Source organism: Apteryx rowi, unplaced genomic scaffold, assembly GCF_003343035.1.
Source record: "Apteryx rowi isolate R43461 unplaced genomic scaffold, aptRow1 scaffold_725, whole genome shotgun sequence".
Taxonomy (NCBI): Eukaryota; Metazoa; Chordata; class Aves; order Apterygiformes; family Apterygidae; genus Apteryx; species Apteryx rowi.
Window position 1 is genome coordinate 189,774 of NW_020451011.1, and position 17,730 is coordinate 207,503.

At 41.8% G+C, this 17,730-nt stretch overlaps 1 protein-coding gene across 7 annotated transcripts in view; it reads left to right on the forward strand.

The window, feature by feature from the left end:
- Positions 1-17,730, forward strand: part of TPK1 (thiamin pyrophosphokinase 1) — a 319,620-nt gene that overhangs the window by 184,386 nt on the left and 117,504 nt on the right. For 6 of the 7 annotated variants that reach the window (XR_003257018.1, XM_026087615.1, XM_026087617.1 and 3 more), the window contains one exon: positions 6,630-6,725. The exons of the other annotated variant lie outside the window; for it this stretch is intronic. Coding sequence is in view for 5 of the 6 variants with exons in the window: in XM_026087615.1 (XP_025943400.1) it covers positions 6,630-6,725 (96 nt within the window). In the remaining variant the exon portion in view is untranslated. The remainder of the gene's footprint in view (positions 1-6,629; positions 6,726-17,730) is intronic. 7 annotated transcript variants of the gene reach the window in all.

A 17,730-nucleotide genomic window follows, 5' to 3' on the forward strand; every position in this document is an offset into this window, starting at 1 on the left:
GCTCGCATGCTCCCCATGCTAGACTTCCATTCTAGAAGAGTTATTTTGGATCATTCATGTAACACTTGGACAAAAATAGATACCATTTTCAGTGGGTAACTGTTGTCCCCAGAGGGAAGGTTTCCAAGACTAGTTTTTTTCTTTCTGATACTGATTGAATGTCTTGGTGCCACAGTGCCATCTCCCTAATACTGATGAAGTGACAGAGCATAATGACTAATATCTGTTAAACCTGTCTGATTTTGCATCCACATATCTACCTTCTTGGCTAGGCCTGGCCTAAGACCCAAAGTCAGACCCATTCCCTATTCTTACTTTCTGTTCATCTATGCCTCATCTAGAGCAGCACTTTGTTTGGATCTGTGTGTTTTTCCTGCAGTGGTTTTTCAGTATCAGCTGCATTGAGTGCAGTTCAGAATGTGCATATTTGGGTATGAAAATGTTCAACTGACTGGAGCTAATATCTGAATAATATGGAGGCTTTGGGTTATTATCCAAATGGGCAAAGGTGGAGGAAGACTCCAGAGAGGCAAAATGACTGAAATTCCCTGGGGCCAGAAATTGGCATTGAAAAGAAGAGAGACGCTCTTTGCTGTTAATTGACCTCTTTAGGTTTTCTGAGCTGAAAATATTGCATATTGCCTACCTATGCAGTGCAAATAAGGGAAATATGTTAGGAGAGTACATGATGTATGAGAAAAGGCTGATAGAAATTGTTTTGCTCAGCTTCCAGACGAGAAGGTGAACAGGAGATGGGATGCACCCACAAGTGCTGAGGGAGCTGGCAGATGTTATTGCCAAGCCACTCTCCATCATCTTTGAAAGGACATGGAGAACAGGAGAGGTGCCTGAGGACTGGAAGAAAGCCAATGTCACCCCAGTCTTCAAAAAGGGCAAGAAAGAGGACCCAGGGAACTACAGGCCAGTCAGCCTCACCTGCATCCCTGGAAAGGTGATGGAGCAGCTCATCCTGGAGGCCATCTCCAAGCATGTGGAGGACAAGAAGGTGATCAGGAGTAGTCAGCATGGCTTCACCAAGGGGAAATCATGCTTAACCAATCTGATAGCCTTCTCTGATGGAATGACTGKCTGGGTAGATGAGGGGAGAGCAGTGGATGTTGTCTCCCTTGACTTCAGCAAGGCTTTTGACACTGTCTCCCATAACATCCTCATAGACAAGCTCAGGAAGTGTGGGTTAGATGAGTGGACAGTGAGGTGGCTTGGGAACTGGCTGAATGGCAGAGCTCAGAGGGTTGTGATCAGCGGTGCAGAGTCTAGTTGGAGGCCTGTAGCTAGTGGTGTCCCCCAGGGGTCAGTCCTGGGTCCAGTCTTGTTCAACTTCTTCATCAATGACCTGGATGAAGGSACAGAGTGCACCCTCAGCAAGTTTGCTGATGATACAAAACTGGGAGGAGTGGCTGATACACCAGAGAGACCTGGACAGGCTGGAGAGGTGGGCAGAGAGGAACCTCATGAAGTTCAACAAAGGCAAGTGCAGGGTCCTGCCCCTGGGGAGGAATAACACCAGTAGAGGCTGGGAGCTGACCTACTGGAAAGCAGCTCTGTGGGAGAAGGACCTGGGAGTGCTGGTGGACACCAAGTTGACTGTGAGCCAGCAATGTACCCTTGTGGCCAAGAAGGCCAATGGTATCCTGGGGTGCATCAGGAAGAGTGTTGCCAGCAGGTCGAGGGAGGTGATCCTCCCCCTCTACTCAGCCCTGGKGAGGCCACATCTGGAGTGCTGTGTCCAGTTCTGGGCTCCCCAGTACAAGAGGGATGTGGCACTACTGGTGCAAGTCCAGCAAAGGGCTACAAAGACGATTAGGGGCCTGGAGCATCTCTCTTATGAGGAAAGGCTGAGAGAGCTGGGCCTGTTTAGCCTGGAGAAGAGAAGGCTGAGAGGAGATCTTATCAACGTGTACAAGTACCTGAAGGGAGGGTGTCAAGAGGATGGGACCAGACTCTTTTCAGTGGTGCCCAGCAACAGGACGCGAAGCAACAGGCACAAATTGAAACACAGGAAGTTCCATCTGAACGTGAGGAAAAACTCCTTTACTGTGAGGGTGACAGAGCACTGGAACAGGTTGCCCAGAGAGGTTGTGGAGTCTCCTTCTCTGGAGATATTCAAAACCTGCCTGGACGCGATCCTGTGCAACGTGCTCTAGGTGACSCTGCTTGAGCAKGGGGGTTGGACTAGATGATCTCCAGAGGTCCCTTCCAACCTCAACCATTCTGTGATTCTGTGAGATTGCTGTCTTCAACTAGCTAGTGGGAGGGTATAGAGAAAACAGCACCAGACTCTTCCTAAAGGTACCCAGGGATGGGAAAAGAGGCAATGATCACAATTTGCATCACAGGAAATCCTAATTTGATACTGGGAGACAAACATGAGGGTGGTCAAGCACTGTAGCAGGTAGCCCAGAGAAGTTGAGAAATCTCCAGCCTGAGAGATACTCAAACTGGGCTGGGCAGAGCCCTGAGCAGCCTGACCTAATCTGGACCTACTTTGAGCAGGAGGTCGGACCAGATGATTTTAAAAGGTCCCTTCCAGTGGAGATTATTCTGTGACTCTATAGCTGTTACTTAGTAGGTCTGTAAAGTATTAGGATTGACTGGGTGCATTACTGTTCTGGCTGGTTAGAGGGCAGGTGGGGTTGAGGGTAAGGAGAGTGTTTAGAAATACAACTTACCTTATACAGCTTCTTTAAACTTTGCTGTTTATCTGTGCTGTGGTTTTGAGAGGCTCTATAAACTGTCTCTCTTCGCTTTTAACTTCTGGCTAGGTGTTTTTCCTGTGTCTGCCATTAACACTATACACAAGTGCATCTGTGTTGAGATTGCTCCCTCAGAGTTGAGTCTCAGTCCAGCAGGAATTGTTAAACACAGGCTGAACTGGATGTCACTGGTGTATTCAGTGAGCACAGTGGGACACATGCTTCAAAAGAGAGACTCAAATGACTTGCCATAGTAGGGTCTTGGAGATAGAGTGCAAATTAGGATATATTCTACTGTAATTATATCCTCATGTTCATAATGATTAGAGAAAGAACAAACATGACTTTCTTTTGATAAGAGATTAATAAGGACATGGAGGAGTGGACATCTACACACTGCTTTCTTCAAACACACAACATGCTGTGATGCATAATACTTCTAAAAATGGGAGAAGCACTGAGATGTTCAGACTGACATTTCAGTGCCTGTCTGATTTCAGTGTCTGCCTGAAATATAGGGTTCAATAATCCTATTATGTGTGTCTGGCACACTCCTTCTTTAGCAATGAGGCTACTATAACTGCTATAATGAGACAGAATAGCCAAAGCCTGATTCTGTGGTGCCTCATCCTATCATTCAGCAAAGCTATATCGTCATCAGATGCAATCTGTTGTTTTCTTTCCTGCTGTGTGGTATTGATTTTTCTAACCTTTCTTAATGTTAAATTTGCTTGGCTTTTTAACTTTCTTACCAAAGGTTAATGCTATTAAGTTGAGCAGATATCTATAAAACTGCAAACATTAYTGCCTGTCTTGCAATTATTATAGTGTCCTTTGATTAAATCCTGGTTGCATTGGTAAGCTCTGTGTCTTGAAGATTTTTCTGTCATTTGTGAATAATATGGCAAAGGTTGAGAAGAACTGCAGTTGAATTGCTGCCCAATACTGTGAGAARCAGTGGTTTAAAATACTAGATTTGATATGTCAGGAGCAACAAATTTATCTAAAAACTTCTTACCATCACTGAACATGAACTGCACAGGCATTCCAGCAAAGTCATGAAGCAGATGCAGGAAGGTCCGAGTGCTGCTGCCTGTCCTCTTCCCCCATAYGTTCTGTCCAGGCCAGTTTCTTTAGCATCGTGGCAACAGGAACAGAGCCAATAATGGCTATCAATTCCAGAACTGATGAACTGTTTATTGCGGAAAGGGAATGAGGTATCACAGTTTAATTTGAAGGATTTGGTGGCTTTAACAGTGATAATCTGTCAACATTTTTCAGTGTGATCTACAGTGGGACTTGCATAAAGTGTCAAAGCTGCAGACAGCAAGTGAATGGTTTCAGGCTACCACTGTTAAGTTAGGTGTCATTTTTTGCTGCTGCTCTCACAGAATCATTGTGGTATCAATATCACAGGTACAATAACCTGCCTTTGTAATAGTGCATCTGTCATCCCATTTATAAGTTTAGAATATCAGATTTCTGTGGTCTGTCTTTGAGGCCTTTCATTGTAAATATGCACGAAAGACTCTGCCTGTTAAAGGCAGGCTTGAACATAGTGTGTCTGTAGGATGAGGATTTTAGGGTGAGGTGCATCACAGCTGTCTTCAGGAGCTGTGGTAGATCACTTACCATGCCCTCCAGCCACCATGTTGAAGCTATCTCTCCTCAGTAGTGCCTCACAGTTGCTCTGAGATACTTCTTTCTCATCCAAGAACATCCTGAGAAACTAGGCAAGGGCTAACCTCAAGCAAAATGTTGTTAACAGTAGAAAGCATGAAATAAAAGCTGTTGTAGATCCTCACTTAAAAAAAAACCAGATAGTTGAATAAATTCAGTCTTCCCTGGGTGGAATGCAGAATTGCCGTCTACCTGCGGTTGCCAAAAGCTGACTATCCAAGGAGAAGATCAGACTTGTTAGTGATTGCAGTAAGGAATATTTCAGAAGTACCGAGGGGAGTTTAAATCTATTACTTATAAATTGGTACCTATAAACCACTTACTTTGCCAGCACCGTGGAGCCAAGGAATGGTCCTGGCACAAGATAAAAGACCACCCTTCTTTACTGTTAATTTAAGAGCTAGTAACTCAGGGTTCTGTCTCTTCTCCCATGCTCAGCAGTAGCTGTCCTTGTCATTGATTTAGTTTTCGTCTGTCGTGTTCCCTTGCTGTTCAAAGGCTGATTGTGAAAGTCCAGGGAGGTTCTGCTTATCTGTAGTTTCTCGAAGCTTGGTCTCTTTTGCCACTATTAATGTCAATTATGAGGCTGCCTGAGAGCACCCCATTCTTAGTGAATGAGATGTCTTTCCATTGAGAGTGGGCCTTGATTAACAAATTTCCTTCGGTAGTTTTCAGGCCTCTCCATCCCTACACCTTTCTTGGGCTCCCTTGCTGTCTCAGGCTGGGCTTACAGAACGTGTGTTCCTTACAGAATCTGAATGGCTTGTGCCCCTTCTCCCCTTCCAAATTCTGTGTTTCAGCCATGGCTGGTGAAAAGAAGAGTGGAGACCAGGCAACTCTTCAAATCGCCTGACACTTAGCACTGACTTCAGATCTCCAGCTGCCTTTTCCCTAGCCTCTTCATGGTGGCAGTAGCAGTGTTTCTGTAAGGGAAGTCTTTGATGACATGTGTTGATGCAGGTATATCATGCCTCCCCCAGGCAGGCCTGCTACTACTATTTGAAAAGGCATTTAGAGCAGTATCAGGTACCAGAAAGGCTACAACTTTACTTGTGAACAGTTTTCCTTTCAGAAGATTTTGAGGAGGAAGAATTACAATAAGAAGGATGCTATTATCTCCTCTCTTACCTCTTTCTCTTCATCCGTATCCTCTGCATGACAATTTTGTTTGTTTCTATATGCATTCTGGCTGTGCAGGGGAGCATTTCAGTGATAATGTATGTCTTCCAACTGGAGACCCATTATCTTGTTGCTTGCAATCCACTAAACGCTATCTACATTGCTGATCTGGGAAATTCTACCTTCTATATCTTTGTTCTAATCGCTGAGGTAGAGACAGCTTGAAAGTTTGAGGATTTTTTGATTTAACAAAGTAATGTATTTTATACACATATGTACACATGCTAAGAGTCTGTACTCAATGTTTTTTTCGTATCAGTTGTTACTGTATATTGCAGGAATGTAAAATATGTCCGATAAAGACAAAGCTAGGAAGCTTTTAAGGGTACCTTGAAGTGGAAGGAAAGGGAACCTCTAAATCCAGCTTGTGTGGTTCTTATTATAATTTACAATGCTGCATGAATATTTTTTAGCCTTGAAACCTCTTTGAATGGTGACTTTATGTGGTAGATGTACTTCACTTTTGCTTACTCAGCTCTTTATCAGAGGCTGAGGAATTGCTTTAGCTCTGAATTAAGAAGTCTGAACTGTTTTCTCCACTTTAACATGCTCTCATTCGTATTACTGCACTTCAAGAAGGTTGTTGTTATATCACTTGAAAATTAACTAACACAACTTTACTAGTTCCAGGAGGCTTGACATCTTTATATCATGTTTCAATGCATATAGCAAAAATGTAATAACTGCAGAACCAGAGAGGACAGACAGTCATTTTCCTAGAACCTGATCCCAGAAGTTACTCATCACCCAGAACTCATCATGTAAGAATTTGTCAGTCCAGCGGAGCATCGTAGAACATACTTATCCAAACTGACAAATGTACTTTTGGGGTTTAGGAGATCTAGTCCTGTGCCTATCTAACATCTGTTTCTTAATAATTTGTTCAGCTAGGACTTAGGGTCTTTAGGTTCCCTAGGGATAATAGTCTTTTACTTAGTTCTGCATCTCCATGCAAAGACTTTAAGAATTGTTAACTGCAGTTAATGTCACCAAAGTTCTTGAAATTGAAAGATGACATGTTTTACTTCTCTCTCTGTTTTATTGCTTCTTCACTAGGGATGTGAGTTCATAGAAACCATGGATCAGGACTTCACAGACTTCACCAAGTGCCTTCAAATACTTCAAAAAAAGATAGAAAGGAGTGGTCTCCAGGTAAAAAGCACCACATCTTTGTCTCTGCTTGTTAGTGATTGTACTTAGGTAATGTACTTAGGTTTATGTTTTAAGTTTGCACTGAAATAAAACATCATTTTCTGTGGCCTTGCTCTTCTGAGGTTTTGCCACATTTATAGCACACCCTGTAAATACTGATGCTTCTGCTGAAAGGAATTGCCCGGTGTGCCAATGAACAAACATTGGCTTTCTTAAAAGGCAGCTTGTATTGATTTCTGTTAATGAATTAGCCAAAGTGCTGCAGAGCTGTTGTCGCTGATGTTCAAAGCAAGAGYGCCACTTCGGCATGTAAATATGTTTTCAAGTCTTGGCATAATTGAGCCTTGATGTTCGTCTCTCCTTCTCCTCTCCCAAAGGTGAGATGGGAGGGGAGGGATCTTATCCTGCCAACATTACATTTGGTGAGCCTTCTGGTGAGCCAACTCCTTCTGCAAAATGTTCACCTGGAATCAAAGGGAACCTTTTCAGAGCAAGCAGTGGACTAAACTTAAAAGGAGCCATATGGAGTTTTCAGCTGTTCATTTCACTGGAAAGGCAGAGGAGGCAGCGTTCCCCCTCCCCTTTCATACTTTGGTTTTGGGGGCCTACCTGCTTAGTCTCTCAGAGATGTAAAGTTAAAATGTATTGGACAGGGAAATTTTTGACATAAATCGGTGGCAGGTATGCTCTTGGCATTGTAGCCCTTTCCTCCTCTTAGAGATCCCCTTCCTAAGGGACRAACTCTCTCTGAAGGGCTGAGTCTCTCCTCTTTACCTCTGGGTGAAAGGGATTGAGAAGAAGCATTTGCTGCATCCTCTTAACAATGAGGGCAAGAGCCTTCTAAGAAAACAAAGACAGCAACACAAGGTGTAAGGAGGTGCGTAAACCTCCTCCTTTCCCATTTTCACTGTAGCAGGATAGGAAAATTGACTGAAGTCCTGAGATGACTTGCAGCAAGAGTTGGGAATGCTTTTGTCCTCTCCTCTGTCCAGGGAGACACATAATTAACCAGTTTTTGCTTAAACTATTTTGAAATGTCTTAATCTTCTAAAGGTGATGTATGTCCATAGGAAACTTCAAAATGTTGTCCTATAGTACCCATCTTCATTTGCTTCCCCTCTCTCCACCCTCAATATATACTGTTTTTTGTCAKTTTTCCTCCCCATCAGTATAGACAGAGATGGGAGGGTTTCTCCATGTCACAGCTCTTTTATCTGTCTGACTGTGAGCCACAAACTCTTTATATGGTAGTTTGCGGGGGAGGTGGGGTTGGCTTTTCCCTTTCTGCAGTTTATCATCACAAGAGCACACATGGCTTTCTTGCTATCTAGGACAGGAATGATAATGACTGCTACTGGAACAGGTAAGATTTGTTTTGACTATGGCAAGTAAGGTGTTTCCTCTCTTAAAAGAATTACACTTAGAATAACAAAGGACTTGAATGTTTCCTTGCTTCATTTCATTATCAAATCCCACCTATTGCTATAGAGGGATTTTTTTAAGATATCACAAGAGATTTTTACAATGAATAATTAAAATGAGAGCACTGGGAACTTGACATATACAGATGTGTTTCAAGAATGAGTAGCCTGTTCGTGAGTTTTTGAATTCTTTGATATCTCTTCTAGGTAAGGCCACGTGTTAAGTTGTGTAAAGGATATTGCACTCTAATCCCTGATGAGTACAAGCCTAAACGTAATTGCAGTAATTGTGTAGAATTCATGCCAGTGCATTAAACCTAAAATTTCRGTTCAGTTATATTTTCATGCTGTTACATGTAGTAAGTAGTTGGGGTACCTGCTTTAAATGCAGTCTAATTTTTTTCAGAAGTGCAAAAACCAAAACAGATATGTTTTCTATAAACATAAGTACCGTGTTCATTACATGCTAGTTGTTTCTTGTTCGTGATGTCTGTTCCATAAAACATAGTAAGATGCCATCAGTTGATTCATGCAGGCTGGCTAAAGGATACATTTCTATTTTTGCTCTTCTGCATTTTCCAGCATAAGGGGTTTCAAGAAGTTACTGATTCAGCTTAAGCAAATGATATCAGAAGAATAAGCAAATAGAACCCAAAACTGTATCACAACTGTATAAGTATTGGGTTTGGTTCAAATTTGCCCTTTGTTCAGAAGCACTAAATATAATTCATTAGTAGGAGGTATGTCCCAGTGATGCTTAGCTTGTTGCCTGGTCCCCTGATAACACAGAGATTTTGAGCACTTGCAACATTTACTGGCCTTAATTTATGGATGAAACCACTTGGCTCTTCTGAAACTCTAGCCCCTTTAAATACCTGAATCTGCATTTAAGTGTCTAATTTTAGGCATATCTATTGAAAACACTTTGGCATAAAACAGATCGAGTGGTGGGAAAACAGACTGTTGAAGCCACAGAATTAAAACTTTAGAGGAGAGAAGAGAGCTGCCATTTAATTCTGTGGTCACCTAGGAAGTACATGCAGTACAGAAGAAAGGAAAGTATAGGGTCTGAACACCTGAAGTGAAGAGAGAAGGATTTCTTCATTTGCATTTCCATTCTTGGCCTGAAGTACAAATTTGCATGTTGCTGTGTGGATTTTTTTTTTTCTTCAGAACAAATATCATCAAAACTTTTTTTTTTAACTCAGAGTATTAACTAGATGGAAGATGTCTTCCTGGTTCCAGGAAAAAAAATGTTTCTAGGTTTGATTTTACCCTCTCTGTCTGGCTTATCCAGAGCACTAGTCAAAGAGGAATATGTCAAAGAGACACTACAAATCTGTTTCTCCATGATTTACAGCTGAAGTTACTAACAAGGAAAGTATTTCTTTAGTATCTTTAAAATATTTTGATTTTTTATGACCATGCTGTGTTTGTTGCTCTTTCTGAGTAGCAATACGTTAAGCTAGGAAATTAATTAGACTCAGTGTATACTCTCGTTCTATAATCTTGTGACATAGTTTGTCTGGATGAAGTTCAACTTGGAGGAGCCAAGGTATTTGAAAGACGAGTTCCTCAGCTGGCTAGAGAATAAATTATTCTTTATCTGCTGCACCAGCAGATAAACTTCTGCTCTTATCTGTCAGTCACCTCAGTGGAAGTTCTATGTGAGGGAGGCTTTGAGCTCACTTGAAAGCATGGGGCGATATTTTGTTCCAAAGGAATTAAGTTTATGCAATCCTCTTCTCCATCTCTCTGCACCTCCATCCTCCTCCTTTTCCTTCTTGCTCACCCAAATAGCTTTTGAACAAATAACTTTTGAACGGAGGAATAGAGTTCTGAAAGATAATTACGTCCTACAGATTCCTTGGATGCAGTCACCTGGGTGGGAGGAAAGGTGAGACAGACGTTCAGTGCCCCCCACTGAAGAGAAGGCTGCAAAGTTAGTTTGTATTTTACTGGTTGTTGGAGAATCCAGTTTGGGCAGAGGCCTTAGAAATGTCTCTAGGACACGGAAGGGTGCAGTTAGAGTTGACAGGCAACAATGAGAGACAAATCTGGGAGAAATGATGTCTTCTTGGTTCTTGAATTACTTGTTTGATAACAACAGTAATTCTSTCTTCTAGAAAAAATTGCTAAGTTCATGGTTGTTTTTCCCTTAAGTCTTAAAGAAAAATTCTTAGAATAGATTCTGAATCCTCAGTGCCATTGTTTTCCGATTTACATTGCTTACCGGGGTATCACATTTTGCTTGAGCAACCAAGTCATGCGGAAAGCAGTATTGGGTTCATTTTGTGATTTCTAAGCCACCTAATTACATATATTTATAATTGCATACTGCAGTGAATATTAGAATAAGCAGTACCCTTTAGTTTTGCAGTCTAGAATCAGTCCTAATTTTCCCTCCTCACAGCCCTAATTCATTTGTGAATTAAACAGTATTGAGTAGGTGAGGGAGTGGAGTGCCACCAGCAAAATCAGACTCCTGAAGTTTGTTTCCAATTTAAAGGCTGATAGGTATTCCTCTTTCTCCTTCTGCATGACTGTGAGTATGTATGTTTGAACATGCATGYGCACATACATATGTATGTATAAACACATAAATTTTCTGGCAGTATACCTTCTTGGTCCAGTGTGATGCTTTTTTATGTTTTGTAGCTCTGTCTTCATTACTGACATGTGTTTCCTTTACATTGTTTATGATCTATTGAACACTTAGATGTGCATATTTTGCTTTACTACATTAATCACTATTTTATCTGTTGTGCAGTTTTCTGAGTGCTTTCCTTTCTTCAATACAAGACCTTCAAGTAAACTTATTTACAGTATTTTCTCTCCAAAACTACTTTCTGGTCTTAATTTTCTCTCATCTAACACAAGCTATTTCAAGAAACTGTTTGAACTTGAAGAATGATAGATTTGCTTATAGTATTGCTCATTCAGAGATCAATGTATCTTGCATTAAGAGGGAAGATTATCTCCATTTTGCAGATGAGAAAACAGAAGTACAGAAGTGCCTTGTCCAGTCTCCCAGCATGCAAGTGGTACCATTGGGAATGATCCTTCAACTTCCAAATCCTAATCAAATGTTCTTTCTGTAATACTGTCCCTAGTCTGACTCATAGGCAGCTCAGAGCAGCTCACTTCAGTTAGAAGTGTAAGTCTGTTTATAAATTGCACAACTTCAAGGAGAATCCTCATACCATAATAGTAGATTTAAGCCATTATCTTTATCTCAGAGGTACAAACTGTGCTTTCTTTAACTGTTTCATCTAAAATACCATTTAGTCTTAAAACTAAGCTCTGGGACTTTTCATTTAACTTTATTATCTTTTCTGCTTAAAAAAAGTTACAGCAGCTCATTTGCTTATATGGGCTGCAAATACAAAAAATGGATTTTATTGCAACTTACATGCCTTTCAGTGGTTTAATATTAGCGTGTTTAAATTGATAAAAACATCAGCATCAATATGAAAAGGTGAAAAAATCCAAACCAACTCTTCCTAAAAATCCTCTGCAGTAAAGTGATATATTAACGTTTCCATTTTAAAATCACATTTTAAAAGGTTCAGTCTATCAGCAGTCTCAGATACTACCTCTTTTAAGTGAATGCAAACATTTTTTCCTGTTGCCTTTTTAAAGAAAGTGTAAAATTAGCCCACTTTATTTTCTGTTGAGGGAGACTAAACATAATGTTAGTGAAGTCATGTGTTTGAGGTGCTGAGAAGAAGACAGAGAAGTGATGCTGATGTACCACCTTCAGCTATACAGAGTTTGAACAGCATGTTAAGCACTCTCAGGTTTGTCTTGATGCAGAGAAAAGGATCCTGAAGGAAAACAGAAAAGACCATAATAAGCAGCTCTAACTATTTAGAAGATTAGAATTTTTCACAGAATCACAGAATAGATGAGATTGGAAAGGACCTCTGGAGATGGTCTGGTTCAACCCCCCTGCTCAAGCAGGGCCAGCTAGAGTAGGTTGCCCAGGACCGTGTTCAGTCAGGTTTTGATAATCTCCAAGGATGGAGACTCCACAACCTCTCTGGGCAACCTGTTCCAGTGTTCAACTACCCTCAGAGTTGAAAAGGTGTTTCCTATGTTCAGATGGACTTTCCTGTGTTTCAGCTTGTGCCCACCGCCTCTTGTCCTGTCCCTGGGCACTACTGAGAAGAGTCTGGCTCCATCATCTTTACACCCTCCCATAAAAGACATTTATAAACATTGATAAGGTCCCCCCTGAGCCTTCTACTCCTCCAGACTAAACAGTCCCAGCTCTCTCAGCCTCCCTTCATACATCAGATGCTTCAATCCTTAATCATTTTCGTGGCCCTGTGCTGGATGTGCTGCAGCAGGTCCATGTCTTTCTTGTACTGGGCAGCCTAGAATTGGACACCCTGCTTCAGATGTGGCCTCACCAGGGCTGAGTAGAGGGGAAGGATCACCTCCCTCGACTTGCTGGCAATACTCTTCCTAACACAGCCCAGGATGCTGTTGGCTGCCTTTGCCACAAGCGAGCATTGCTGATCCATGTTCAACTTGTACACTGGAACCCCCCAGGTCCTCTCTGCAAAGCTTCTCTCCATCTGGTCTACCCCTAGCCTGCACTGGTGCATGGGGTTACTACTCCCTGGGTGCAGGACTTTGCACTTGCCTTTGTTGAACTTCCTGAGGTTTCTCTCTGGMCACTTCTCCAGCCTGTTGAGGTCTCTTTGAAGAGCAGCACAACCATGTGTTGTATCAGGTATTCATCCCAGTGTTGTGTCATCCACCAACTTGCTGAGGGCGCATTCAGTCCCATCATCCAGATCATTAATGAAGATGTTAAACAGTATTGGTCCCAATATTGACCTCCAGGGGACACCACTAGTGACTGGCTTCCAGCTGGACTTTGCGTCACTGATCGCAACCCTCTCAGCCTGGCAGTTCAGCCAGTTTTCAGTCCACCTCACAGTCCGCTTATGTAGCCCATACTTCATCAGCTTGTCTGTGAGGATGTTACGGGAGACAAGTGTCAAAAGCTTTACAAAAGCCAGGGTAAACAACATCCACCACTCTCCCCTCATCCATCAAGGCAGTCATCTCCTCTTAGAAGGCTATCAGATTGGTTAAGCACAATTTCCCCTTTGTAAATCCATGCTGACTACTCCTGATAACCTTCTTGACCTTCACATGTCTGGAAACGGTATTCAGGATTAGATGCTCCATCACCTTCCCAGGGATCGAGGTGAGGCTGACCAGCCTGTAGCTCCCTAGATCCTCCTTCTTGCCCTTCTTGAAAATAAGGGTGACGTTTGCTCTCTTCCAGTCCTAAGGAACCTCTTCTGATTGCCATGTCCTTTCAAAGATAGCCRAGAGTGTCTTCACAATGATGTTGGCCAGCTCCCTCTACACTCGTGGGTGCATTCCATCAGGGTCCATGGACTTGTGTATGTCCTGTTTGCTGAAGTGTTCCCTAACCTGATCCTCCTCCACCAAAGGTAAGTCTTCCTTGCTCCAGACTTCCCCTCTGGTCTCAGGGGCCTGGGATTCCTGAAGGCCAGTCTTATCAGTAAAGGCTGGGGTGAAGAAGGCATTCAGTACTTCTGCCTTTTCTGCATCCTTAGTCACCAGAGTCCCTGTCCCATTTAGCAGCAGGCCCACATTTTTCCTAGCCTTCCTGCTTATGTACTTGTAGAATTTTTTCTTGTTGACATTCAACTGTTGCTTGSCAGTTTCAACTCCAGGTGGACTTTAGCTCTCCTAACCTTGTCCCTGCATGCTTGGATAGCATCTCTATTCTTCCTGGGTTACCTGTCCCTGCTTCCACCTCCTGTACACTTCCTTTTTATTTTTGAGTTGAGTCAGGAGCTCCTTGTTCATCCATGCAGGCCTCCTGCTGCCTGTGCTTGATTTTCTGCTTGTTCAGATGGACCATTCTTGAGCTTGGAGGAGGTGATCCTTGAATATCAACCAGCTCTCTTGGATCCCTCTTCCCTCCAGGGCTATATCCCATGAGATTCTTCTAAGCAGATCCCTGACATTTGCTCTCCTGAAGTCCGGGATCTTTGGCCTGCTTCTTCCTGGCAGGATCCTGAACTCCACCATCTTGTGGTTGCTACAGCTGAGGCAGCCCCTGACGTTTACATCTCCAGCCAGTTCTTCCTTGTTCATAAGGACGAGGTCCAGCAAAATGCCACCCCTCCTCAGCTCCTTGATCACCTGTGTTAGGAAGTTGTCATCAATGCACTCCAGAAACCTCCTGGATTGCTTGTGCCCTGCTGTGTTGACCCTCCAGCAGATATCAGGGTGGTTCGCCATGAGAACCAGGGCCTGTGAATGTGAGGCTTTTTCCAGTTGTCCATAGAAGGCCTTATCTACTTCCTTTTACTGATCAGCTGGTCTGCAGCAGACACCCACTACAATTTCAGCCACATTGATCAAAGCCTTGTAGTCACGCTTGAAACTTTCCAGGTCTCCCCTGGCAGTATCATTGGTGCCCACTTGGAAGAGCAGCAGGGATAACAGTCCGAGGGCCGGAGAAGCCCTGGCAGCCTCTCCACGACATCCTAAATGTGAGCCCCCAGAAAGCAACAAACCTCCCTAGAGGACAGGGCACATCTGCCGATGGGGGCCTCCATTCCATGCAGCAGGGAGTGTCCCACTACTAACACTCACTGCTTCTTCCTGGTGCTCCTGGGTGGCTGAGGCTCTGCTGGCACAGATGCTCCAGCTGAGCATTCCCAGCTCCTCATCAGCTGCAAGGGGAGTGAACCTATTCCATAGTTGTTCCACAACTTTGGAATTCCTTAACTGTTATACAAAGAACAATCCCCTGTAGAAAGGGCACAATTATTAAAAGTACCTGGCTCTGTTTGGCTTAGCTTTGGTTTTATCTGTCAGTTGAGGTTATTTCTGATGATGTGACATTTTTGTAACAGTAAATATGTCAGCTTCAGATCCTGACTGAATTGAAATTTTGCTGATTGTATTTGTGGTTGAAAATTTCATGCAGGAAAGTTATTGGTTTTCATTCCTGAAAACTTTAGGGTACCTAAAACAGAAGTGGGAATGGTTGTTAAAGGAAAGCCTAGGAATAGGGACAAGTTTGCTATTAGCAGGATTTGGGAGCAGGAAGGGAATCAACTACCAAAAATGAGAGGAGAGAAAGTGTGGAAGATACCAAAGCTGTCACGGAGCTGGATTGTGAAGCTTTTCCTTGGATGCTGAAGTTTTTGATTGTATCTCAAAGTTCCATTTAGGAGAAGGGGTAAGAATAAACTGCTTCAGATCTTGTGGCACCATGTCTAAGATACTGTACTGCTGCTGATGGTTGGATTTTTCTTCTTAATGCCTCCCTGAAGGAGAAGAGAAAGTGCAAATGAGATGTATTGTAGGAGAAGTTAAATTTATGTAATGAAAAGGTTACTGTACTGTCAAGTGCTATATCAAAAGATTTTCTTAAGTTATATTAGTAATCCTCTTAATAAGCTTTTCATGCCTGAAACAACTGGATCTAAAGTATTTTTCTGTTTAATTCCCACTTCTAAAATGTACATTTCTTAATAACTGCCAGCAGGAGTAAATCCTTCTTGTAGGGTGTACAGACATATCCTTCAGTGCTGATTATTTTGACTTTAAGATTCAAGCCCACCTTCAGAAAATGCAGTATATAAATCATCCTTCTTACTGTGGAATTACTATAAGACTTCTCATTTTAACAGTATGATAAGGTATGTTTCTTGTAATAAAGAGGATCCAAACTTCCCAATTCCCAGGGAGAAACACCCTAATCTCCCCTGAAGGGAGCATACTGTCTACTTGGACCACTCTAGCTGTGGACATCAAGACACACTGAGTATCTTAGGAATCTCTGTTAGAAAAATTTCCTTTTCAAATAGGTGTCTGCAAGAACACTGCTTCGTGCATTGCAAAMTTTTATTATGTAATCCTTCTGTAGGTTGTTGGTGTTTGTATTTGGTCTATGAAGATAAAAAGAAAGGCAGAGGAAGTTAGGGTGAGATTTTTCTAGAGACTGTGTTGACTTCTTTTTCTTACCTGAAAAAAATAAAAACAGCATATCAAGCTTAGGGAAAAAACAAGGTTTATCTGGCCAGTTAGCAGATCAAGAAATCAAGGGATACCCTCATTAACAAGACTATTGAATCTAATAGGGAAGCCAGGTTTTCAAACAACTACCATTTTGCTATCTTAGTCAAGAAGTAAATATATTTGAAACAGAAAACATGAGATTACTACAGGTGGCTGATTATTGTTCCATTTCAAACCACTAGTTTTGTCCTATTTATAACTATTTTTGATTGGAGAAGTGATTTTTTTTTCTTACCGAATATTTAAATCAATTCAGCCCCTTCTGCCTTACAGCAGCACAGCTAATTTAGCTTCCCTGAAAATAGCTGTTGCTGATGCAACTCTCTCCATGCTGGGAAAATAGTTGAGCTACATTAATACGCCTTTATTCTCAAAACAGTGTTGCACTTGTGTTGACAGAGTCTTGGAGACAGATCCTGTAGCAGGAAATCTTGGAACAGCCATGGGTTTTGACACCAGAAATTTCTCTGCAGGTCGAAGACCAAGACTCAGTTTGTGTTCATAAATTATTTGAGATGATGTTTTTCTGCTTGTGACATGAATGCTGTGGTGTTAGGAATGTCCTCTTCTATAATCAAGAGTATTTTTATAAAATTCCATTCAGTTAATGGGATGTAATTTTATCTTTCTAGTTAAGCATATTAAGAAAAATTGTACTAGCACAGCAAATTTTAACTGCAGATTGTAATAGCCAATACATCTTTTGCCCCTAAAATGTGATTTCTTATTCTTAAATTGAGATGCTTGTCAAGAGTGAATGATGATTTTGTGGCTATCAGTGAGATGGTTTTAAAAATACCTTTAGCAGTTTTCCACATCCTTAAGTACAGAAAAACTGACCTTAGAGAAAACAGCTGCATGAGCTCATAAACAGCAGTGATCTGGTCCCTCAGTCAGTAAGTGAATGAACAAATTAACCCTTTTCCATGGCTTTTTTTTTGTTATCATGTTTAAGGAAACTTTTTTAACCTAAATAGTGCATATAAGAACTCCTGTTTACAGGATTTGCTTTCTGTTTTTATCATGAAACTTTTCCCCGTTTTGTAACATTGTGCAGGCCTTTGAATAGTCAAGAGAAACAGTGAAATTGTAAGGTTGGTCAAATCTTTTGAAGCTTTTTGAGGTATTTATCTTTTTTTTCTTTTCCTTACTTTAAAAAAAAAAAAGAGTATTGAAGAGGGGGATAATAGGGGGTTGTTGCAAAGAGAAAGCATATTGATGATGTTACATAAAAATGGTTTAGCCTGTAGTCCTGAAGCGTCACTGTCTTCTGCAATCCTTTGCCTTAGCCATGTTCAAGAGTGGGGAGGTCTTAAGGAAATTTAGTTCTTCACCAATGTTATGAAAATGAGGTAGCCTGGTAAGTCTAGTGAGGCCCTTATAGTATTCCCACTGTGAGAAAGGCAATAACATGAGCTCTATCTCAATGAGATAGAGATTGAAGAATGTTCATGGCAGAGATGCATTGGAAACTGAGGTTTACTGTAGTTCTGCTG